Genomic DNA, 23304 nt, shown 5'->3' on the forward strand with positions numbered 1-23304 from the left:
ATATCCGTCTGCTTTGTCATATAGTAGTACCTGCGTCTGATCACATGTTTGCAGCACCGATTTTCAGCCAAACAGAGAGCCTAGCAAACAAGAGCGCTTCCGAGAGCGGGAGGTAGGGTTCGGAAATGATAGGAGTATGTTGGGGGTGAGCTCGGCGCTCCGGCGATCATTGCCGCCATCCACTTCCTTCACTCCCAGCCCAGCCGTCAGTTCCCCGGTGAGAGCAACGCCGTCCTTGTTTGTTTTGGCGCTCGCGATGTGCAAACTTTGTTCTTGCTTTCCGGGGGATGTGGACGGCAAGTCGGCAGCCGTATCAGATCAGAAAGAAATGGCAAGGGCAGCAGCAGAACGCTGCAAGCCATGAACGCCTCGTAACAATTCCATGGGCGGTGGCGCCCGAACATGCCAAATCATTCATTCATGAGCCTAAAGCAGCCTGCTCGCGCCTGGCTTTTGCCTTTTGATTTTACCATCATATAACGTACTCCCTCTTGTACTATTAGTGTCAAGAAACGTCTTACATTTTGAGAGAGAGGGAGCATTACATTCTGTAAAAAAAAAAGCAGAGAGATATGGGAAGTATCAATCTTCATAGCTGCAATCACCGACAAATAAGTCCATGTTGAATAAGTTTCCTGACCTTTTGAAGCCTCACAATTTAAAAAAAAAATCAGTAACATGGTAGTGCAACAATAGCAGGCACTGCAGCACTTGAGACCGAAAAATTATACTGTACCCTCTTTTTTTGGACAAGTAAATATACACCATCTCCCTCCCTCCCTGGCTACAAAAGGTTTTATGGCAGAGGGCATGATAGGCTATCTGATAGTTGAAATTTCCTTCAACTGTTATGTTGCTTGTGCCCTCCCTTTTGCCTATGACGTTCCCTTTGTAATCACGCCGTGAGAAGAAGAGTGCATTTTTAATTGGAGGAGACATCATAGAACAGCATAAAGTTGGACCATGCATCCAACCGAAAGCTCCACGGATCAGAGAATGATTTCAAAACTTTGCGCTGCAGACAACAAAAGACACAGTAATGTCACTACATCGATACATCTGATAGTACAAGTGAATACTTACTTTATTCGATGCATTTGCAAAATAGAGAGGTGTGGCTGTTCCATTGTATAAACCCAGTCTGTCGAATCAAATTAACAAACTCTCTAATTAGCAACATCTCTACACAATGTACCTGTATTTACTCTGTTTTGCCATGAAACGTTATCAGCGGAATTCGCTTGTAAATTGCTTATCAGGACATCATCAATCACCCATGAAGAGGCTGCATCATCCCACTGTACTCACTGCCTGCAGCCACCTCGCAGAGAAGCCACGCCTCATGGAGGTCACATCATGCAGCACACACATCATCGATCAGCGAATGGATGCAAAAGCTTTGCTCTGTAGACAATCAATGTGCACCAACATCATCATACCTGGAAACTGTACTGAGAGTACAACCTGAATGATAGTCAGGAGGAAATAGACACAAAACTAACCATGATCAATGCGACTTGCTTCAGTGTGTCAGGATCTTGGCCGTGCACGAGAAAAGATGCCCCCCATGATAGAGGAGGTGAATTTTCTCCCAATAGGTTTGGTCCGATTTACAATCTCCCCTGTTGCTTCGCACGGCGGAGAGTCTCTAGGCAAGGAGTTAGCATGATGGATAAACAAAACGTTGGGCCTATTAGGATGGTTCATTGCAGCTGCTTGCCATCCATCCTTTATCGTATCTTGTACTCCGGAATGGAGCGCGACTTCTTTTAGCCTTCCCATGCGTGTGATGTCGATGCCTGGAAGATCACCCTGAGCTTCACAAAGTATATGAAGTGACACAAGGTAGGGCATAGCTTCATCTTGGATTGATATGTCCTCTAGACTTTGCTCGCCCACGAGGCATAACCCCTTCAGGCTTCGGAAATGCTCTGGTTTTATGACCAAGTGACCAAGCTTATCTTCTACCAGCTTGAAATATTTCAGTGTCATTTTCAGTCCAGACAGGCTACTCAGGATTGTGTCACCGCTCAGACTAGTCTTTGAGAGGCATAACTCTTCGATGTAATTCAGCTTTGCACGGAACTGAGGGAGTTGTGTCAGCTTGCCTCGCAATTTGAGCGAGGTAAGACGGCCTGTAGCTTTCAGAGAATCCATGAACTGTTCTGAGCATTCTGTTGGACATCCTTGGAAGTCGATAGATAAAGAACGATCGACTCTTGTCATATCCAGGCCTCCGCCAATGAATTTCTTTGTGGCTCCTAAAACATGAACCAGTTTCGTCACATCTGCGGTGGAATCGCACCATATTTTCACCTTCCTCAACTTCCCCATGCGACTCATCAGCTGCGCAAACCCTTCGCTTTTGTCTGTGACAAATCCGGAAAGCCTATGCAGTTCAATATCTTTTGACAGGAGCTTCTCTAGCTTCTTCTGTGTGCAGTCGCCTTCAACTAGCTGAAACTTTCCAAGGAGGTGTTTCAACCCGGGGAGCTGGAGGACTTCAATTGGCAGCGTCACTACCTGGGTTCTCCTCATGTCGAGAGTCTCTAACCATTTTAGCTTCGCTATTTTCCTCGGAACCTTGTCAATACTGTCCCCGAGGCTCAGATATTTGAGCAGCAACAGGTCACATATTTTGCCCACATGTTCTGCTTTCACATCGGCACATTCTTTGAGATCCAAAACTCGCAGTAGCTTATATTTGGCATAATTCAAATTAGCTTGATGCCTGGAGACATTTGCATCATCAGGGAATACTGCCAGAGTATGGAGACGAGATAACTCCTTTGGCAAATTAAGTGGCCCATTTGCCGCACCGTTAAGATGGAGCGAAAGCCGGCGAATCTCTTTGCCCGGTGGATTCCTCTCCGTCGTCTGGCCGCTACCACACAGCATGGTGATGAAGTTCTGTGACTTGGATTTGCTGGAAATGGAGTTAAGCATCATCCCAAAAGTTTGGCATCTCTTCACATTTCCATAGTTCCTCACTTGAATGGGCTGGATGACATTGCGGCTGATGAGGCTCTCCAAATTCTTGGCTGCAACATCCTGGGAAAAACTCTCTGTTTCTGGTTGAGGAAACACAAGTCCTTCAGCCAGCCATAGCCTTATCAAGGGATTCCTCCTGACAGGATGATCGCGTGGGAACATGCAGAAATACAGCAATAAGTCCTGGACAACAGGACTGGATAGGATCTCGTTGTTGCCGCGCCGAATTCTTTCTATAGTGTCATCACGAAGATGGAGGCAGGCCTCCACAAATCCACTCTCTGTCAGCTCTCCAATGAAAACCTGGCTTGTGCTATCCATAGCAAGTGATGAACCGTTACCACATCTGCAGCATGTCGCTTCTGGCAGCTGAATGGCCGTCGTCATGATAATTCTGCAATCCACTCCATCAGCCCAAGAGAAGGCAGATAGCACGTCGTACAACTCATGTGTATTCACACCATCAATCACAATCAAATACCTACAAGATACATAATGAATGAATCTTTGAGAAAATAAAAATCATGATTTTTTTTTGTTGTTGCAGGTTTTGCAGCTATCAATATTTGCTTGCAATCTTACTAGTCGATTCCAATCATAAGTTACTGAAATTTTGAAATGCTGACACCAATTTAGCTCTCTGTTTCCTACTTGTGAACTTCATTGAGTCAGTATACTCAAGATTGAATTCAACGGGAAATCCTTCAACAAGTTTAACCTACAGTCCTAGACCACATTCCATCAATCTACTTTTATCAGAATCAACGCATGTATGTTTTAGAGCTTAAATTTTCCTCATTCCGCAGTTTTGCTTTCAAAACATATTTGCACTCGGCAATAGCCCTATTTACTTCATTTTCCCAAAAGAGGATATTCTAACAGAATCATGTCTCCAACAAGTTCACAATAATAACACTGTTGAAAGCAAACATTACTAGTTAATCTATATAATCACCTTTTGGTAATCTTTAGCTATATTGCTCAGGAGGCATTGTACTAGTTAAGCTACATAATCACCTTCAGGTAATCTTTAGCTATATCGGTCAGGAGGCATTATACTAGTTAAGCTATAATCACCTTCCGGTCTTGAGTAATCCGATGAGCCCGCGGTCAGTTTCGGCTTCTCCGTTGACCTGTGGTATTATTTTGGAGCTGGAGGCAGTGGCACCATGATTCTTGGCAATACTAATTAGCAGCAGTTGGTCATGTATTTTCTGAAGAAGCTTGTGCACACTCATGCCCGGGGATGCACGAACCCAGGCGTGCAGAGGGAACTGGCTGCGCACATCCCTGTTGCTGTAAACCTTGTGGGCAAGGCGAGTCATACCTGCTCCACCGAATCCGGCGACTGAAATCACCTTGAGCCTCCCCTCCGATGGGCTCCGCGGAAGCAGAGCAAGTAGTTGCCCCTCCGGATCCTGATCGTTGCCCCCGCCGGCGGGAGCCGGAGGTGCGGCGGCTCCGGTGATGCTGATGGAGTTCTGCAGCTGCTCGAGAGTCTCCTTTGACCTCTTCTTCAGTCTGCCGATCTTCCCGACGAAACGGACTCTGCCCATCTTCCCGACCTGGAAGCGGTCGATGCAGTCTTCCATGTCGTCCGCCAGGCGCCTGAGATCTCGGACCCAGAGGTCCGTGATGGATCTGCCGCCACTCGAGCGGCCAATGATTTCTTGGATCGACTGCAGGTCGCGGCGGATGAATCCGGCGTCCACCTCCAGGTTGTCCAGCTGCTTCCTTTTGCCATCTATCACCGATAGGAGCTTCGGCAGCAGCTTCACTATCGGGCCGACGACCACCGCAACCTCCATCTCAATATATCCCTAGCTAGCTAGTCTACATGCTAAGTTGCTAACCCCTCTCTCGCCCTATGAGGCTAGTTGTGCACCCGTTGTCAGAGCATCTCCAGTGGATGCAGCAAACGGTTCCCCGTCGGTGAAATTGCACCGGCCGGAGTTGAGCAGGCGGCGGCCGTTTCGGGCGCCGGAGGAAAAGACGAAAGGGTGGACTAGCAGTTTTGGTCCAGTGAGCGAGTAGAGACTGGATAGGGGCGCACGTCCGGTTGGACTTTTTTTTGGACTTAGAAGTGTGTGGATTAGCCTTTTTAAATTCCTTTTACATATTCCCCTAAAAAATCCTTTTACATATGAAAATAATTAATTGCAAAGAAAACCATTTGCAGGTGTACGGTAATTCTTAGGTTTTCTGGACAAACTGATTTTTTCTTTGGTAAATGCACTGAAATTATTTTTAAAAAATCAGTGCATGGTATTTTTATAATGAGAAATGCCTTTTTTTCAAACGGACGCATAAAATTTGCCTCATCTATTAAATAAGGAGATAACAGAGTTTAGAGGTTTTCAACACACCCATACAATTTCGGCATGACTATTACTAGCCCTGAAAAATATTCTCTAATTTCTTTGCGCCCGTGGCCATCCAAAGCTTGGCCTCCTCGACGATGGCGGTGAGTAGGATGGTTGGTGACGCACTCTTGAGGCGGAATACCTGTGCATTTTTTTCATTCCAAATGGTCCACGAGACGAGCATGGTGTGGGAGGCCATATAGCTTGCCCAGTTAGGGTTGCAGTTGTCGGTTCTCTTGTCCCACCACTCATAGATGGAATCGTACATGGACCAGTCGGATGTATCCATGTGCGCGAGACCAAGCTTCTTAATGAGAGACTTCCATAACCGAATAGTGTAGCGGCACATGAAGAAAAGACGGGCTCCCCATGTTCCCTATTGCAAAGCTTGTAAAGGCCACAATTTGGCCAACCTCGTCGCTCCAAGCGATCGACGGTTCAAATCATATCTTGCAACGTCAACCAAGCAAAAAACTTAACCTTTGAAGGTGCCCATGCCTTCCAAACCATGCGATCCAAGGGGGGGATAGTCATGTCTAGGAATTGAGCCTTGTACGCAGTGGCCGCCGTGTAAATCCCATCATTTGCATGCTTCCAGATGAAACATTATAAGGACACATAGACATTCACAACACTCACGCACACCCACCCCTATCCCTATGGCACCTCCAAGACTTAGAGACCGGGTTGATATATCTTTTGATTGACAAAATCACCACACACACACACACCTCAAAGTCATCAGACACATCATGCCACTGAAAAAAAAGCGTTGAAAAGTCTTATCTTCAATAAATATGGGGAAGTTTGATCTTGAGTTAAACCTACCTTCTACCAAGCATGTCAACCTCTCTATATGTATATAGGGCATATGTGGTTTGTTCAAATACCCCTCATTAGACCTGATACGATTAGGAGGTGGCGCGGTTAAGTGTATCGTGTATTCCCATAACTGCCTCATCCCTAAAATGTTGCAGTCGTCCGTGCCCCTAACGAGTGTTTACTCGATCTCGATGAGGCGCGATACTCGAGAGCCCCTGGACACTCATACATGTGCACCTTGGACTCGTCCTTCCGAGTTTCCCCGTATGTGTATCCTTACTCATTGACATGTGCGTGTCTAATGACTATGGGCCAGTTTGGATTGAGACATGGGGTTCATGCCTGGAGAAAGGTATTGCTTCAGAGTAGGCTGACAAAGATGAGATTTTTGCTTGGTTAGGCATGAGTACGTGGTGTTTGGTTTGCGCTTGAGAGGATATTATAGTGTTACAGTACTACCGTATAATTAGTTGCTTTTGCATGCCAGCCTAGAGTCAGATTATCTAGGCCACCAACCAAACAAAGCCCGGGACGACAATTTTGCTCCAAGCCTCTGACCAAACATGCCCTATATATGTTTTGCATTCTTTGCTGGTATATCCAACCACATGGAGGCCTTCCTCTTGTCCTCCTACACATAAACCCAGCATATCCATAAAACAACCATTATACCTATCTATTTATGACATTTTCATAGCCATTCAGAATAATTTGTCATGCACTACCAACATTTATGTTACATGACTAGGTATGAGTTCTCATTGTCATATGCTTTGGTTCATCATAATACATGCTACATAGATCATTGTTTTTTCATGGCTATGTCGAAGACATCATATATAGTTTTCTTTTCATGGTCATAGCTAGAGCTATGTTTGCATTTAAATGAAGTTGAGAAAAGCGTACAGATCACCATTGTAAGGTGTTGCTTCTACCTTGAGAGGAAAAAACAAATGCAACACGGAGGTGTAAAAAAATTGAAAATGACGTGCCATAGAGGCACCAAAAGAAGTGAGAGAGAGAAGGAGCAATAACATTTTCCTTTTTATAAACTACACATATGCAGTGATTTAAAGTAGCGCTACGTGTTCAAGTGGCTGCTCGGCAAGTTGGGTTGGATTTCTTTTTCTATTTCTTTCTTTTTTCTTTTTCTTTTTCTACAAGATTTGAATTGGCTCAGATTCATTTTAATTAAAATCCTTTAAACTTAATAAAACTTAAACAAATACTAGGGATCATGTAGATCATAGAAAAAATCAACCATGATGCAAATTTTGAGCTTTTAGTTTATGCAAAATGGATTTAATATGGCTATTAAATAAATCCCAAAATCAATTTAGGGTTTTCTAAAATAGCCAAATTAATTCAAAAAAAAATTCCCAAAATGCACTGAAACCAAGTTATGCATATGAATGTTATATTCACGTCCTAATTTGAAAATTTTAGATGTGACACGGAGCTCGCCGAAGGCGTCGCAACCCTCGCAACAGAGTTGAGGCCCGCTCGCGGCACAGATGACGCCGCCTGCCTCCCACAACACAAACTACCCCTGAAAAGCACCTGAGTGGTTGTCTTCCTCCCTTACCCTTGGCAGTAGTTTGCCCCTAGACCCGAAGGTGGCGGCTGACCGGCCAGAGCTTGCCGGAGGATGATTTATGAGAGAGCGTGAGGATGTGATACTAGGGTGCATCGCATCGCATGGACCGGTGCTGCGTGAAATAAGAAGATGCAGTGCGGCACGTGAGAGGAAAACATGTGGACGTGAGAAGGATAAGGCTCTACTTGCGTGAGTTCCACTGGACGCGTGGCCTGAGACCGATACGAGCGATGAGGGCGAGCAATCGGTCACCCGTCTGCATCATTAACCTAACCTAAGGTGGTGCAAATATTTGTGGATTGATTTTATAGGTACAGCATAAGAAATGTCCATATTTTTTTCTTTTTCCATATTTTTTTGATGTTAACAAGTGCCGTATGCAACATGCTTGTTCTTTGTGGGTTGTGTGGTGCTTGTTTTCCCAGGCCAACCACCAGAGAAGTACCCCCACATCCTGCTCGTCGGGATTGAGACTTCCATTTCCATACCATTGGTCACGATTCCTCGCGGCCAGGCATGCTTTCTCGTGCTTCTCGATATTCTTCTCATCCATGTTCTCAGAACAAGAGGAACTTCTCATCCATGGCAACAATTAGTTAGGCAGATGCATACTTCAGGTGGGGATGCAAAGCCAACTGCTGGCTTCCGGTGAAGACGGAGGACGATCCTGATTCCGCTCCGCTTGAGGCGAAAATGGAGGATCCCGTCACTGCTTCGCTCGGCCCCATAGGTCGCCTCTTCCGGCGACTCCATTCGCTGGATGCTTCCCAACAGCCTCTGCCGGAGGGGCTCAGTGCGAACGGGGTCCGGCTTCTGAAAGAGGGCCTAGAAGGATTGTGCGACCACCTCAAGGGTTTGCCGGAGGCAGATCTGGACCCTGGCTTCACGCCCAAATGGTGGGCCAAGGAGGTCCGGGAACTTGCTTACGACACGGAGGACTTCTTCGACGAGGTTATACAGTCCGGCGGCGGCGGCGGCAGAAGTGCTCCTGTTAGTGCCATATTCGGAGTTACCAGTAAGCGGAAGCGGCGCCTGCCCCAGATTGCGCAAGATTTCTCGCATTTAATGGCCCGTGTGGATGATGCCAGAGAAAGATGCAAAATTTTCCAGCTTGCTCCGGAGACAGCCATCAAATCTGACCATGGACAAGCCAGTACCAGCGGCCACAAAAAGAACTCATTATTTGTCCCCTTTTTCTTGTAAAGGTGTACATGTATACCTATAAATTGTATGGCATTTTTTGGAGATATACACATACATTATCTTATCTAAACTCATGGACCCACCTTTTTCATATACTCCCTCCGTCCGAAAATACTTGTCGGTGAGATGGATGTATCTAGACGTATTTTATTTCTAGATACATTATTTTTTATCCATTTCTCCGACAAGTATTTTCGGACGGAGAGATACATTACCTTATCCTCTCTATTTGGAAAACTGCAAAAGTTAGGAGATCCGATGTTTTTCGCAGAAACACCACTATTTACTCTTTTCTTAGTTTTATGTATCCTTCTTCTCATGTATTCCTTTCAGAGATAAATCATATCAATATTGATTGTGTTTCCTTACCCTTTTTTTTGTGTGTGTAAGCTTGACTAAATATATTCAATATGAACAAAAATATCTTTCAGGTACTTCATTGTTGTTGATGATTTATGGACAGCATCAGTATGGGATATTATTAGCCGTGCTTTTCCTTATGGTGATTGTTGCAGTAGAGTACTGACAACCACACAGATTGAAGATGTAGCACTGGCATGTTCTGGTTATGAGTCAGAGTACATATTTAACTTGCAACCTCTTAATAATGGTGAATCTCGGAAATTATTCTTCGATACTGTTTTTGGCTCTGAAAGTGAAACTGGTTGTCCTGAGGAGTTCGAAGTAGTTGTGGATAGGATTATCAGGAAATGTGGTGGTTTACCCTTATCAACTCTAAATATAGCAAGCCTGTTGCTCCCAAGCAAACCAAACCCTGCATTTCAGCAGTGGGAGAAGGTAGAAAGTTCTCTACCCTCCACTTTGAGGACAAATCCTACTTCCAGTGGGATGAAAGATGTTATAATCCTTGTATATGATAAGCTTCCACTTCATTTGAAGACATGCTTGCTCTATGTTGGTATGTATCCAGAGGGCTACACGATCAATAAGGATGATTTGGAGAAGCAATGGGTTGCTGAAAGTTTTGTCAGTGACGCCGAGCATGGTTACTTTAACGAGCTTCTCAGAAGAGGCATGATCCAACCGGTAGACACTAACTATCACGGTGAGGTGTTGTCATGTACAGTTAACCACATGGTACTGGATCTTATCAGGCACAAATCCATGGAGGATAATTTCATCATTACTGTGAACTATCTTGAATCAACTATAGGGCTTCCTGACAAGGCTCGTCGATCGTCCATCCAGTTCGGAGGTGCAAAAAGTGCGAAGATACCGGAAAGCATCAGAATGTCCCAAGTCCGATCGCTTTTCTTCTGTGGATTCTCTGGATGTGTACCTTCCATTCCGGATTATGGCCTTCTTCGAGTTCTAATTCTTCATATTTGGGCTGATCAAGACAAGATGAGCTTTGACCTCACTGGAATCGGTGAACTCTGTCGACTGAGATATATCCAGGTTGAATGTAATATCACTGTCAATTTGCCAGACAAGATTCAAGGGTTACGATACTTGGAGACGCTGCAAGTAGATGGAAGACTATCTGCAGTTCCATCAGATATTGGAAATCTGGAGAAATTACGGCACCTCCTCCTTCCAAGCCAGGCTAATGTGAGGGACCTTGGCGGGCTGGTTAACCTCCAGGATCTTCATCTCACCTGTTCTACAGTACACCAAGTTGATAATCTGGAGGACAACATGAAATACCTGGGCACAGTTCTCGAGAAACTCAGCAACCTCAAATCTCTAACTCTGACATCTTTAGGCTCATCCCCCGTAAATACTTCGAGGATGAGTATTTCCTGCCATGGCTTGAGCAGCGTGTCCCCTGCTCCAGCCCATCTTGAGAGACTTGAGTTACTGCCGTGGATTTGCATCTTTCCGAGCCTCCCAAAGTGGTTGGAAACACTCAGCAAACTCTGCAGTCTAAAGGTAGCAGTTAGAGAATTCTCGAACAGTGACATTGATATCGTGAAAGGATTGCCTGCCCTCACTGCTCTCTCGCTATATGTCCAGGCAGCACCTGCAGAGAGGATTTTCTTTGGCAAGGCAGGATTTTCAGCTCTCAAGTACTTCACGTTGAAGTGCAGTGAACCTTTGCTGAAATTTGAGGCTGGTGCAATGCCTAATCTTCAGAAGCTCAATCTAGTCTTCAGTGCCCAGGAAGTGCAGCATGGTGCTGCACCTATCTGCATCGAGCACCTGGCAGGGCTTAAAGAGATCTCCGCAAAAATTGTGGGTGCAGGTGCTACTGGCACAGAGTCTGCCTTGGGGATTTATGTTAGGAATGATCCAAAAAACCCGAAAATCAACGATCAACTGGTGAACTGGAAGTTCTTTGAGGACGAAGATAGAATTATGGCGCCACCAAGGCATGCAGGACCGATTATAGAAGAACTAGGTGAGATCCTGGAGGAAAACACAGAATATGAGTACGAAGGGGAAGATGAAAACAGACAGCAACCTGATAGCGGGTATGAACTTTTCCTCCCTTCAGTTGATTGATTCTTCAACCTGTCTTTCTTTGACGCTAATCAGTTGCCGTAATCAGGATTTCTACGTTACTGGAGTCGCCGCCTGCGCCACCTTGGAGACCCCCTGATAGGCGATATGGCTGGAGAATCCTCTCTGTGTGGGCCAGGGCCAGGCCCACCATGAAAACCGGACCCCAGACCACCTTGAAAGCTGCCTATGAAGGCAGCGACAGCCTCCCCTGGTGGCACCACCTTGCGCCATCCAACACTGGTGAGCTCTCCGCCAGTCATACGAGCTAACAATCTGCTCGAGGAGGACCATTGTGTCGAGTCTACCCCGGCACCTTCGTCGCGGCTGCCCTGAAGCCGCTCACCTTGGAGGGCACCCCCTCTGTTTTCAACCATATTCGTTTTGCCATAGTGCTCGATGCAGATAATTATCTATCTTTTGGGTCCGGAGCATACCACCACTCGCAGGAATCAACATTCCTGGCTTCCTGCTATGTTGCTTGTTATGCTGTTTGAAACAATCTTCACATTAACTTCTGGAACACCAGTTAACTAATAATTGCTAGATTTGTGTGGCACAGATGGCAATGGCTGATTTGCATTCTCATGGCTCATATTGTTCAGATAATGGGCAACTAACGATTGCTTTCTTCATCCAGTCCCTAGCTGTTGTGCAAAATTTCCTTTAAAAAGGTAGAGTCAACCATTCAGAACCTGCAATGCATGATTATCACACCATGTACCTGGGATAGATCAATGCAAAAACTTATTCATCAGATAATACTTCCATTTAAAATAGTGTCTTGATTTTGTAACTTTTATATGCAAGTATCATTCAGAAGAATCTGTACTGAAGACATGATCTGCAGGAATGTTCTCAAGGAGTCGTCGTAAACATGAGAGTAGTCTTACTGCCAGCAGCGGTCCAACTTTTTTGGCTTCCAGGCTTACTGGCGGCAGCAGTCAAACTTTTTCAGCTTCCAAACCTTCAAGCGTGAACACCTTTTCAAGTGCGAACACTTCTTCAAGTGCTAACACTGGATGTGAAATCGTGCAGTCAGCCAAAGTTAAGGCCTTCAGCTATAATGCTCTCAGGTTTGCCACGAGGAACTTCTCTCCTGACAGCATGCTCGGCGAAGGAGGGTTCGGATCTGTCTATAAAGGATGGTTTGATGAGCGTACATTGTCAGCTTGCCAACCTGGTACAGGAATACCTGTTGCTGTGAAAAAACTCAACCCGAAGGGCTTTCAAGGGCACGGAGAGTGGTTGGTGAGCATAAAGGGCATTCTATTTCATTCTGTTGTCCTTGATATCATGTTTTTCTTTTTCTCGAATACACACCTAAGTGTACATCATTTTGTATTAGAAGAAAATGTCCAAATGACGTCAAACTACAGCCAACAAACAAAAGCAGAAAAGGAAGCCAAAAATTAAAGAAGTCAAAGAAACTATACAACTATCCATACTGCTACTATTGCCGATATCATGGTTGATTCATGTTTATTTGAAGTTCACTTTCGAATATGGCCATAGTTACGTGATGTATTTGAATTCCCTATTTGCAACTTTATAAGTCCCATGGTTCGCACCTCCGTCCTTTATGTGATGTTTCTGCATTCATTTACACACAGCTTCATGAGTGTTAATAAAAAAAATGGATATTTTCTCACATTTTCATGTGTCCATTTATAGGCCGAAATTAATTACCTAGGTCGGCTTTGCCATCCCAACCTTCTGAAGTTAATCGGGTACTGCATAGATGATGAGTATCGGGTGCTGGTGTTTGAGTGGATGCCACGTGGGAGCTTGGACAATCATCTTTTCAGGAGTAAGCTACACTTGGACGTGGAGCATTTATTCGTTTTGCATATGTCATCGCTGTAAAACTGTTTCTACTTATAACTTGTTATATATGAATCCTTGATGTAGGAGGCTTTGAACCTCTTTCATGGAACATAAGGATGAAGGTTGCACTTGGAGCTGCAAAAGGACTAGCCTACCTTCACAATGCGGAGGTTAACGTTATCTGTAGGGATTTTAAGCCATCTCATATTCTCCTTGACACCGTAAGTAAAAGTGAATCGTCAATATAGCATAGTTAACCTCTATGACCATCTGATCTCTCTACTTAAATGAATGCATATTGTACTGCCCAGGATTATACTGCAAAACTCTCTGATTTTGGATTGGCAAAGGATGGTCCTGTTGGTGAAGACAGTCATGTGACCACAAGGGTAATGGGAACATATGGTTATGCAGCTCCAGAATATGTGTCAACAGGTAACTTTTGACTTGCAATTTTGTGTTTCATGAAGCCAGTATTCTGCGCATTTGCTTGTCTTTTGGATATAAAACATCTGGCATATGACTGGAACAATTGAGTGTTAGTGAGCTTTTAGTGCACTAGTTAATAGCAGTCGATCTTATATTAGTTTAGTTTACAGAGGGAGTACAAGTTAATTAAAAATGTACAAGTTGTTTCGTCTTCTGTCAATCTGCTGCTGCGCAGATACCATTTTTGGAACAACATTACTTTCTTGAAGTTGCTACGCATGCAGTTGAAATGCATTCAGTGTCAGGATCTGATACTGAATATCTAATGCCCCAGTGCCATCATGAAATTTATGATTTATTCATACCTTTTCTTTGTGAACTATGTACAATGGTGTGAATACGCAGACTATATCGGGAAATGTTTTATGAGTTTTTTACCTTCAACCATAATTTGTTCCATCAAATGACATGTTTTGAATTACACTCAATTTAATTTGCTTTCAAATGTTGCAAGCTACCCTTTGGCAAAGAAGTATACATTGACATTTTTGTAAAATTTACCTAGAGCTCATATTCAGCGTGTGGTAAACATTCATTTAACCGGTCAGTAGTTTCAGCTCATCTTCTTACATTTTGAATTCAGCTGAATGTACTTTAACCGAACAAATGTTGCAATGCTGCGTTCTTGGCAAAGAACATATACCTACTTTTTATATTATTACCAGGAGCTCATATTCAGCATGTGATTAACATCCATTCAACTAATTTACCCATATTCAGGCCATCTTACTGCAAAGTGCGACGTATATGGCTTCGGGGTTGTGCTTCTAGAGATGATGTGTGGTCGTCGCGCACTTGACGCGAACCGTCCCCAGGCGGAGCGCAGTCTTGTTGAATGGGCCCGGCCGTATCTCACAAGCAAGCGCAAGATCTTTCGTGTCGTTGATATAAAGCTAGGAGGCCAATACCCGCTCAACGGGGCGCGAAAAATCGGCAACCTTGCTGTCGCGTGCTTGCACGTCGAACGTAATATGAGGCCGACCATGGATTACGTGGTCTCTGTCCTGGAAGGGGTTCAAGACTCCAGTGACCCAGGCAAGAAGCCGGCAGCAGAGAAGCATCAAGAGCCCAAGTCCGCCGGCAGAATGACACCGCCCAGCGTGAACACGCACGCGTACTTCACAACAACCCAGAGTCTGAACCTGTGCTATCTACTCCCGCCGCCCCATAATGTAAGATGTTTTTCAACACTAACACTAGTGTAGTGTCAAAAAGTGTCTTATATTATGGGACGGAGAAAGTAGCTAGCTAGGGTGATGGTCTGAAAATGTCCTGAGTACGCCAGTTACATGGATGTATTTGTGTGTCGTTGAATTCTTGGCAGCGGAGCTCATGCTGCCGAGTACTCACTGTCTTGCATGTGTCGTCCACTACTGGCTGCTGCCGTGCATTTTGACTTTGACACATACTCCTGGATGGTTATGTGTGATCCTGCTGGGCGTCAGCAGATATCACCGGTGAGAGCAACGGCGTCCCTGTTTGTTTGACTCGGATACTACGTGGACGATCTGCAAACTTGCTCCTGCCTTTCCCGGCGACGAGGTCAGGCCAGACAGGCAACGGCAATGCCAGCAGCAGGACGTGGTTGCTGCAAAGCCATGATGCCGATCGTGAAAACGGCATGCTTGGCCGGTGGCGCGCCATGGCTCGTCCTTGGCGCCATTCCGTGCTCGTCCGAGCAAAAGCGAAGGCGCGAAGGGTTCGCTTTCGGAACTCAGGGTGGTGCCTTCGCTTTTCACCTCCGTTTTCATACTTTGCACGCGTTTTTTCCCATCCAGCGTTTGTCCCGGGAGGACTGAGTGATGGCCACGGCGCTGCAAATTTGCCCGACTCAGACTCAAACATACACATACATACTGGTGCACACGCACATGTCAGAGAGAGGTAATAGTATTATCCTTCTTTGCAACCCCAGCGACCAAGCTGGTTGATAGATAGACACATATACAAATCAGGTCCATGATTGATCGATTGACATGATAAATAGTACTAGTAACAGCCAGCAGCGTGCCATGGAGACAAAGATGACACGACACGGGGCACAGGACACCGGAGAAGCAGCAGCTGCGGGCTACACTCGCCGCTCCCATCTTCAGCTGCAGCTTTGCAGCCACTTCAGCCGCCGCTCCACACAACCACCACCCTTCAGTTCCCAGCTTCACCCTAATTAAGACTAGATAGATAGACTCCTACTACGAGTAGTATCAACCTGCTTGCACCTTGCATCTGCATTCGCAGGCCACACACCAACCTCGCCCACTCACTGTAGTAATTACTCGCTCACTAGTACTCGTATGTAGTAGTATATAAGACGACGTCCATGTGCCGCATCCATCGCCGGCGCCGGAGAAGGAGAAGAAGGGCAGCTAGACCCTGAAGTTGTTGCCCTCGAAGGTCTGGCCGAAGCGCCAGTTGTGGGGGGCGGCGTTCCAGGAGGTGGAGGTGCGGCGGTCGCTGGCGGTGACGCGGAAGGAGAGCGGCTGGCCGACGAGGACGGAGTTGGACTGCCAGTTCTGGCCCCAGTTGCGCGACATGGGCATCCACCCGGTGCTGGACCCCTTCACGCTCGCCCGCACCAGGTCCCCGGCCCCCGCCACGTTGGTGATCAGCACCAGGTTGAAGTACCTGAACCCGTTGATGGTGAACCGCACCCCGCCCGACTTCCGGCACGCCACCCTGCGCACACACGCACAAACAACATCCATCACACGTTAGCCAAATCATCAGCACATCACACACACAGATATAGTACATAGTTAATCTGGTCGTGGGGGTAGGATGGTAAATTTGGGGTGGTGCCAGGGCAGGGTAGTGGGCGGCCGGGACGGTGCGGCGGAGTGTCGCAGAGGCGAGGACGACCGACCCACCGACCGAGCAATGCAGGGCGAGCTGGTTCACGCGTGGTCGACGACAGGGCCAAAGGACGAGATGGCCCCGGCCCCCGGGTGAGTCGAAGCATGGCCTTGGCCTTGGGCGTTCCATGTCAGACTGTCAGTGAAACCAGACCGGACGAGGGAGCAGTGGAGAGTGTCACGGGGCGCACCCTCCTCGCAGCAGGAGCCCGATCGACGGCCAGAAACCAAAGGTCAAAGGTTTCGGTGTGTGCGCCCTGTGCCCTGCACAGCTACTATACGTGCCACAACCACGACGGACACGCATGAGCGCCGGAGCTGTCGATCCACCGACCGGAGATCATGACAAAAACAGCGTCGAGATCACCAGCTTACTGCTGACAAATTTAAAGCTAAACGTGACAAAGACTGAGCGGCATTAACGCCCGCTTTGACACGACGACGAAAGGGACGTCAAAGCACATGACGCCGGCCGGCCGGAGGCGTTGGCTGGAACCAGCGCGGCCCGCCGCTTCCAAGGCCGCTTTTACTCGTACCACGACACGCACAAGTAATGGCGGCCGGACATGCCCACGTTCTCACTATACATAGTACCGATTCTACTAGTAGAAGAAGCGGCAAGATTTATCGCCATGCCGTGCCACCCATACATATCTACCGTATCATCAATTTATTTTATTTTTGGGAGGGAATAGAGACAGCCCATGTTACTACTACCGTATCAATTTCACCAGTAGAGGATAATACTTGCCCATAAAGTTGAACTTACTACTACTAGGAGATTTTGTCCATATAATGAACTTTATTACTCGCATGCTAGTACTAGTACTGTGCAAGCGACGGCGAGGATAATAAGAGAAATTAATTATCAGACGGGACGGAGGGCACATTTCTTTTTCCTTTTTCCTGTGGAATGGAAGGACGGGCGTCTTAAAAGACGCGAAGAAAAGGAATGTCGCTGTTCTGCGCCGGGTAAAGTGGGGCGCGCTGCAGGGCCTGCGCTCTCCCCATTGGCCGCGTTCTCACTATACTACGACCAAGAAACAGCGTCGCATTTGACTCCGGAGCAGTAAAAAAATTGGGAAGTGACAGGATAGGAAGGAAAGTTGGCGGGAGATTTGGGAGGGAGGGATGGAGGGAAAGTTACCGGCGGTAGGAGACGGGGACGATGCCGGCGCGGTACTGGGCCATGTGGAGGAACATGGGCATGGCGAGGTCGAAGTGGGGGCGGGGCGGGTTGCACCAGCCGCCGTCGTCCGAGGGCAGCGCGTAGTTGGGCGGGCAGAAGTTGGTGGCGGTGACCACGATGGACGGCCGCCCCGGCAGGCACCACGCCCACCCGGGCTGGTTCACGCACCGGATCTCGAAGCACGCGCCGCACCTCTCCCCCTCGTTGAACAGCGCCGTGCTCAGCGCCGCGTTGTTCACCCCGTACCCCTGGCTGTACAGGTTCCCGTACCCGCACGCGCCGCCTGCCACGCCAGATCAAGAACACGAGATCAGAAGACAAGATGGCGGGAACCAAGAACACGAGATCAGAAGACATGATGGCGGAAACCAACCGCCGGTGGAGGGAGGAAGGAAACGGTACCCATGGTGCCGGAGGCGTCGCTGCCGCCGTAGAAGGTGGCGTGCGCGCTCTGCCAGTCGCCGCCCGTGTACACGCCGGGGACGCGCGCCGCGGCGGGCGGAAGCGCCACCAGGAGCAGCAGCAGCGCCGCGAGGAGGGCGGGCAGCGGCGGCGGTGGCATTGCGGCGGCCATCGTCGCTCCGGGCGCGCTCGCGGTGGGCAGAGCAAGAAGGCGAGTGGACGGCGGGCGGAGGCGTTGGCGAGTGGTGTGGGGGGTTGAAGTTGAGGAGTGGGAGCGAGCGGGGCGGGGTACTTATGGAGGGGCGGGAGGGAGACCGAATAATGGCGCCGGGCGAGCCGGGGGAGGGGCTAATCCAATCCCATCGGCGGCGGGCCGGGCCGGGCGAAGAAAAGAAACGAGTTTCGGAAAGAAAATGTACACACACGCTCCAGCAAAGCGAGGCGAAGGGAAATTGGACGGGCGTTTCTCCGTTCGGAAGTGCGTGATTATTGCTGGTTTTAGCCATTGATGGCGGGCGCAGCTACTGCTGCTTCGTGGCCGCCGTGCTACCATGGAAAGCACAGTTGGGACCTCTGCCTTTTTCTTTCTTCCTCCTCCCTGCTACTACCTGCCACTGTTTGGGCTTCAGATTTCAGAACAGTACTGCTTGACAGCGCCACGCGTGCCACGCGCCGCGCGTACTGTACGTACCGGCGCCTGCCGGTACTTCATCGCGTGGCGTGGTCATACGGATACGTACGTATACTAGTAGTAGGATTTTACTCGGGCGAGTGCATGGCGATGGCATGCATGCATGTGTGCTTGGGCAAAACCATGAGCACGCCACGCCATCATGCTGTCTGCGGTATTCGTTTCTCCATCTTATCCTCTCCCGTAAGAATTCCATCATTTTAGCACTGCCCATTCTTTTCCCTTTTTTTTTGGCAGGGAAAAGAGCTTGTAGTATTACTCAATCATCACGCCATTCATCCAGTAGAAACTTTAATTTTTACTAGTATTTTTTTACCTACGCACGTTGATGTCCTTCCACCCGAATATCTTCACCAAATAATTGTCGGACGTACGTACGTACGTGCGTACGTTTGTGCTGACTGCAAAGTCTGCAGCGTGTTCCCGGCAGCCCATGGAACCAGAGGAAATGCCACCGTGGCACCAAAGGACCTTTGCCGCCTCGATCGGCCCCAGAGTTTTTCTTTTTTTGCCCACCTACACGTGCTGTTAAAAAAGAGCACATCAAAAATTTAGCTGCCAAAATTCATCACGGGCCGGGGAGAGAAGATTGGGTAGGGAAAAACATTTATGCCTTTACAGCATATCCATATCTACATACCCATATTTCAACTTTTATTTATATTTATAGATATGCGATGCTTCAGATAATACCGAACGCATGTCAAGTGGATCCAACACAAATAAAACATGAACAATACTTGATTAATACTTGATTACTAGATAGTTCATCAATCCACAACCTGAATTCAACTCACTTGTTTATCAAACATAAAACATAGTGCATTAAACATAACACGGAACATGGAAGTAGGAATAGCGGCCTTGTAGCCCATTCCACTTCCACCACTCATCGATGAGATTTTGTTGAAGACTGCCATGAATATTTGTATCTTGAATTTCATGGTGAACTTGAAAAAATAACAAATACCGACGTCTCCCCTACACGGATTCACTACCCTTCCCATGAAGACATAGTAGGAGTAGTCCAAATTTTGCATATTGTGCAAAATCCCACAAGCAGTCATGATCATATAAAGCGTATGTTGGTCCCAAAATCAAGCCGGTTTCTCGCACGATAGCAAAATAGATTCGCAAAATCTCAAATGCACTCTCAACATCCTTCTTAGTACCTACTTGACCATATGGAGGGGGGAGGGGGTGACCATCTTGGTTGGCGACGGGTTTGGTGGAGAGCCTAAATCAACGTGAAACGATGGCGGTCATGGTGGGCGGGCGGGGGGGGGGGGGGGCAGCCTGAGCAATGGGATTGGGGGATGGGGCTCAAGGTGGCTGACAGACTGGGAGCGGCGGCCCACAGCCGAAATTGGCCGACACGGAGGCGGGGTGGAACGACACGACATCGATGAAACTTCTCGTGCAACTGATTTTGTGTCAGATGAGCATTGTGATAGGTTGGACCCAGGTATGGGTCTTTGCTAGCAAAATGTGAGTGACTACCCAAATTTGTTGGGTCCCCGTGTGATAAACCCAAATTTCTAGATTTTGTGTCTTGGGATAAAAATAATTTCTCCGCTCACAAATAGATGTTCTAACTTTTTCCTGAGCCAGATATAACCACACATGTTTCAGTGTGTTTATTCATTCATTTCAGTTCACATGTTTCAGTGTATATGCATGGTAGTATTGGAGATGCTCTTGCCGGACAGCGTCCACAATTCATGTGTACGGAACCGCGGTGAAGAAAAAACAGCCGTGAACAGGATACACACATAGACTAAAAGACGATGATTGGGTAGCTGGCAGGGGTGCAAATGTGGATGGCAACACATGCATACTGATCATGGTTTGCTCGGTGGACAGACAAATGTGAGCGAGCGGCCATGGGTGGCGCCGCGTGACATGTAGCGGTAGCAGCAGCGTGGACCAGGTTGGTTAACAAAATAAGGTTGGCGTATGAACCAATATGCCCGTGCAGCCGTTCAATGCCAACAGTAGCGGTAGACGTACATTTGGGGCACGCGATTGAGTGGTGCCAAAAAGGTAGAGCTTAGACTTGATTGCGATCGAGCGAGCCCGGTACACGCATATGTACGCTCTCCCGGGGTCTCAACCAAAAAAAAAAAAAAATAGTGCATCATTTGTTTCTTTTTTTCAAAAAAATTTGATCATAAATTGAGTTTCGAATAGAGCATGTTTTCACACTTGGGGCGGAAAAATGTGCTCATACACACAGTGAGTAAAATGACAGTACATTTTGTTGTTGGTAAGACGGAATTGCATGGTGTCGGTGGTGCGCCCTTGCCAAGCACGTCTTAGGTAGGGTGCATGCGGCAAAGTGGAGGCCGCAGCAGGCGCACGTACGTACGTACGCGCCCTAGGATACCTCGGCATTGTCCGTACGAGTGTACATACGCACCACGTCCACCCCGGGCGGCCTGCGTGATCGCCTCGACCACGCATGCCCCACCGCAGGCCGATCGCCTCGTAGCCGCACCACGGGGATGGATCGATCGCACCACACACACATGGACATGGCACCCGTTCCGTGCGCCCCTATTTACTGCGTGTGCATGACGCACGCCTGCGCGCATAAATGGGGTCAGGAGAGTATCGATCTCGCACGGCATGGTTCGAACGGGATGCCTTCAATTGGATCCGAGGAGATACGCGTACTGGTACTGCGAGGATACGTGATGGAGTACTGGTGAGCGGTGACAGGATCGGTAGCGCCGGGACGCCTTCGTCCGTGCGCAATCCACGAGCGCGTACGTACGGGCAGTGAAATTGATTTTGCCACATCGTCCGTGCCCGTTCGTTTTCTTGACGGGCAGTGAAGAAGGCAGCCCACGAAGGCCGGCATTCGCGGCCGCCGTCGCCGTCGGGCAGTTTGCGCGGCGTGACGAGCGGGGCGAACGCGGAGCGTGACTCGCGCTCGGCGTCCCCCACTCCCCGCCGCGACAGGCACGAGAAACTTCACGGCTGCGTCCACCGGGAGGATCGGTGTGCGCGCGGCCACGTCGCCATGCACACGTACATGCATGCATGCGCCCCATGTTCGCTCAAGTCTGTGGGCGTGTCCGAGCCCCTCGATCGTCGCGAACGCGGCGGCGGTCGACAGCGGCCCGCCGGGGCCATGCCGTACGCGGTGGGCGCGCGCTGTGGTAGACAGTAGAGTAGCCCAGCTAGATAGACCGCCGCGCCGTACGCTCCGGCCTGCATGGCTGGCCATGTGGCGGCCGGGTGATCGGCACGTACGTACGGTACGTCGAGGGGGGGATCGCCAGCCGGCCACCTAAAACAACGGTTTCCTCGGGCGCCTCCGTGCGCGCGTGTTAACTCCGGTGGGTGGGTGGGACGGCGGCTTCTTCTTCGCCTCTACGTTTCCGCTGTCCGTCTCGAAGCTGATCGAGGTCAAACGCATGGATGGCTACGCGCTCTACTCTACCTCTACGCTGCCTACGTAACCCACTGCAGCTCCTTTTACATGTACGAACACACAAGTCAACTATGAAAGCAAGCTTCAATTTCCGTACGATTCTTTTTCCCTTGACGATATCAATCATTGCATTGCCACTGCCACCCTTGCTCAAATCTGCCGCTACCTCTTGGCTATCACCATACGTGCTTCCTGCACTCTGTTCGTCACAGCTATTCTCTCCCTTCCGAATTACTCATCGCAAAAATGGATATATCTAGATATATTTCTGCGACGAGTAATTTGAAATGGAGGGAGTAGACCCGAACCTTCCTTGTTGGGTCTGGTTGCAACTATCTTAACTAGCCATGCGACGGATTTCGTGTTGCCGAGCAGCGATGATAAGGGTGGTTGACCGCAAACTAGCTCGCTGGCCTCGGGCCGCATTTTTGTTTTTCATACTTCCCTTGTTTTTATTTACTTCACATATTATTTTTGACTGAAGTCAGACTTTATAAAGTTTGACCAATTTGTAGAAAATAATATGAACATTTACAACAACAAATCTATATGATGTGAAAATATATGCAATCATGATCCAGTGGTATTGATTTGGTGGTGTATGTATTAATATCTATTTCTATAAAGTTATTGAAAGTATATAAAGTTTGACTTTAGATAAATCTAATATGCAAACTAAATAAAAACCAATGTTGGAGATATCACTTATCGAGAACTTATCGGTCGACCCATGATAAGGGGTAAATCGGCCGGTTTATCGGCATATCGGCCGATTTATCGCCATATCGGTTGATTTATCGGCCAATTTATCTTATCGGCCAGACAACGGTAAGCGATAAATCGGCTGATTTATCGGAATATAGGAAGATATCTTAAACAGTGATAAAAACAGAGACAACCAGGGCAATTGATTTCTTGTTGCATTGTTTAGATACTGCCACCTCCCCGACATATACCACAACCTATCACGGGGGAC

The 23304-nt window shown here is 47.9% G+C and overlaps 3 protein-coding genes across 4 annotated transcripts; 1 reads left to right on the forward strand and 2 right to left on the reverse strand.

Moving 5' to 3' along the window:
* Positions 1-571: 571 nt before the first annotated feature.
* On the reverse strand, positions 572-5045 carry LOC123105678 (disease resistance protein RGA4). 2 transcript variants are annotated; one of them, XM_044527789.1, is made up of 4 exons: positions 4069-5045; positions 1503-3472; positions 1196-1404; positions 572-1015 (listed from the first exon to the last, which is right to left on the reverse strand). In XM_044527789.1, the coding sequence occupies exons 1-2, from the start codon at positions 4797-4799 to the stop codon at positions 1531-1533; spliced, it is 2673 nt and encodes an 890-aa protein (XP_044383724.1). In that variant the 5' UTR covers positions 4800-5045; the 3' UTR covers positions 572-1015; positions 1196-1404; positions 1503-1530. The 2 variants fall into 2 exon arrangements, with proteins under 2 accessions (XP_044383724.1, XP_044383723.1); XM_044527788.1 differs by having other exon boundaries at positions 1196-3472.
* Positions 5046-6464: 1419 nt separating this feature from the next.
* LOC123101724 (uncharacterized) lies at positions 6465-15151 on the forward strand. Its single transcript, XM_044523046.1, has 11 exons — positions 6465-6528; positions 8199-8287; positions 8374-8972; positions 9408-11411; positions 11489-11682; positions 12290-12690; positions 13114-13249; positions 13351-13487; positions 13578-13701; positions 14476-14927; positions 15080-15151. The coding sequence occupies exons 1-11, from the start codon at positions 6465-6467 to the stop codon at positions 15149-15151; spliced, it is 4272 nt and encodes a 1423-aa protein (XP_044378981.1).
* Positions 15152-15629: 478 nt separating this feature from the next.
* On the reverse strand, positions 15630-18666 carry LOC123105679 (expansin-A7). The gene is made up of 3 exons (XM_044527791.1): positions 18199-18666; positions 17755-18079; positions 15630-16431 (listed from the first exon to the last, which is right to left on the reverse strand). Exons 1-3 carry the CDS (start codon positions 18368-18370, stop codon positions 16122-16124), a joined length of 807 nt encoding a protein of 268 aa, XP_044383726.1. The 5' UTR covers positions 18371-18666; the 3' UTR covers positions 15630-16121.
* Positions 18667-23304: the final 4638 nt, after the last annotated feature.

The sequence above is a fragment of the Triticum aestivum genome, chromosome 5A (genome assembly GCF_018294505.1).
Source record: "Triticum aestivum cultivar Chinese Spring chromosome 5A, IWGSC CS RefSeq v2.1, whole genome shotgun sequence".
NCBI lineage: Eukaryota > Viridiplantae > Streptophyta > Magnoliopsida > Poales > Poaceae > Triticum > Triticum aestivum.

What these genes read in the sequence shown, in the direction of transcription:
- LOC123101724 (XM_044523046.1), top strand. Translation starts at nt 6,465, where the DNA reads ATGTGCGTGTCTAATGACTATGGGCCAGTTTGGATTGAGACATGGGGT. An exon ending in TCACGATTCCTCGCGGCCAG is followed by an intron (nt 8,288 to 8,373) that starts GCATGCTTTCTC and finishes ACAATTAGTTAG; the next exon opens with GCAGATGCATACTTCAGGTG. An exon ending in AAGGGCACGGAGAGTGGTTG is followed by an intron (nt 12,691 to 13,113) that starts GTGAGCATAAAG and finishes GTCCATTTATAG; the next exon opens with GCCGAAATTAATTACCTAGG.
- LOC123105679 (XM_044527791.1), bottom strand. Translation starts at nt 18,370, where the DNA reads ATGGCCGCCGCAATGCCACCGCCGCCGCTGCCCGCCCTCCTCGCGGCG. An exon ending in CGACGCCTCCGGCACCATGG is followed by an intron (nt 18,080 to 18,198) that starts GTACCGTTTCCT and finishes CTGGCGTGGCAG; the next exon opens with GCGGCGCGTGCGGGTACGGG. An exon ending in GTCCCCGTCTCCTACCGCCG is followed by an intron (nt 16,432 to 17,754) that starts GTAACTTTCCCT and finishes GTGTGTGCGCAG; the next exon opens with GGTGGCGTGCCGGAAGTCGG.
- LOC123105678 (XM_044527789.1), bottom strand. Translation starts at nt 4,799, where the DNA reads ATGGAGGTTGCGGTGGTCGTCGGCCCGATAGTGAAGCTGCTGCCGAAG. An exon ending in GGATTACTCAAGACCGGAAG is followed by an intron (nt 3,473 to 4,068) that starts GTGATTATAGCT and finishes TGTATCTTGTAG; the next exon opens with GTATTTGATTGTGATTGATG.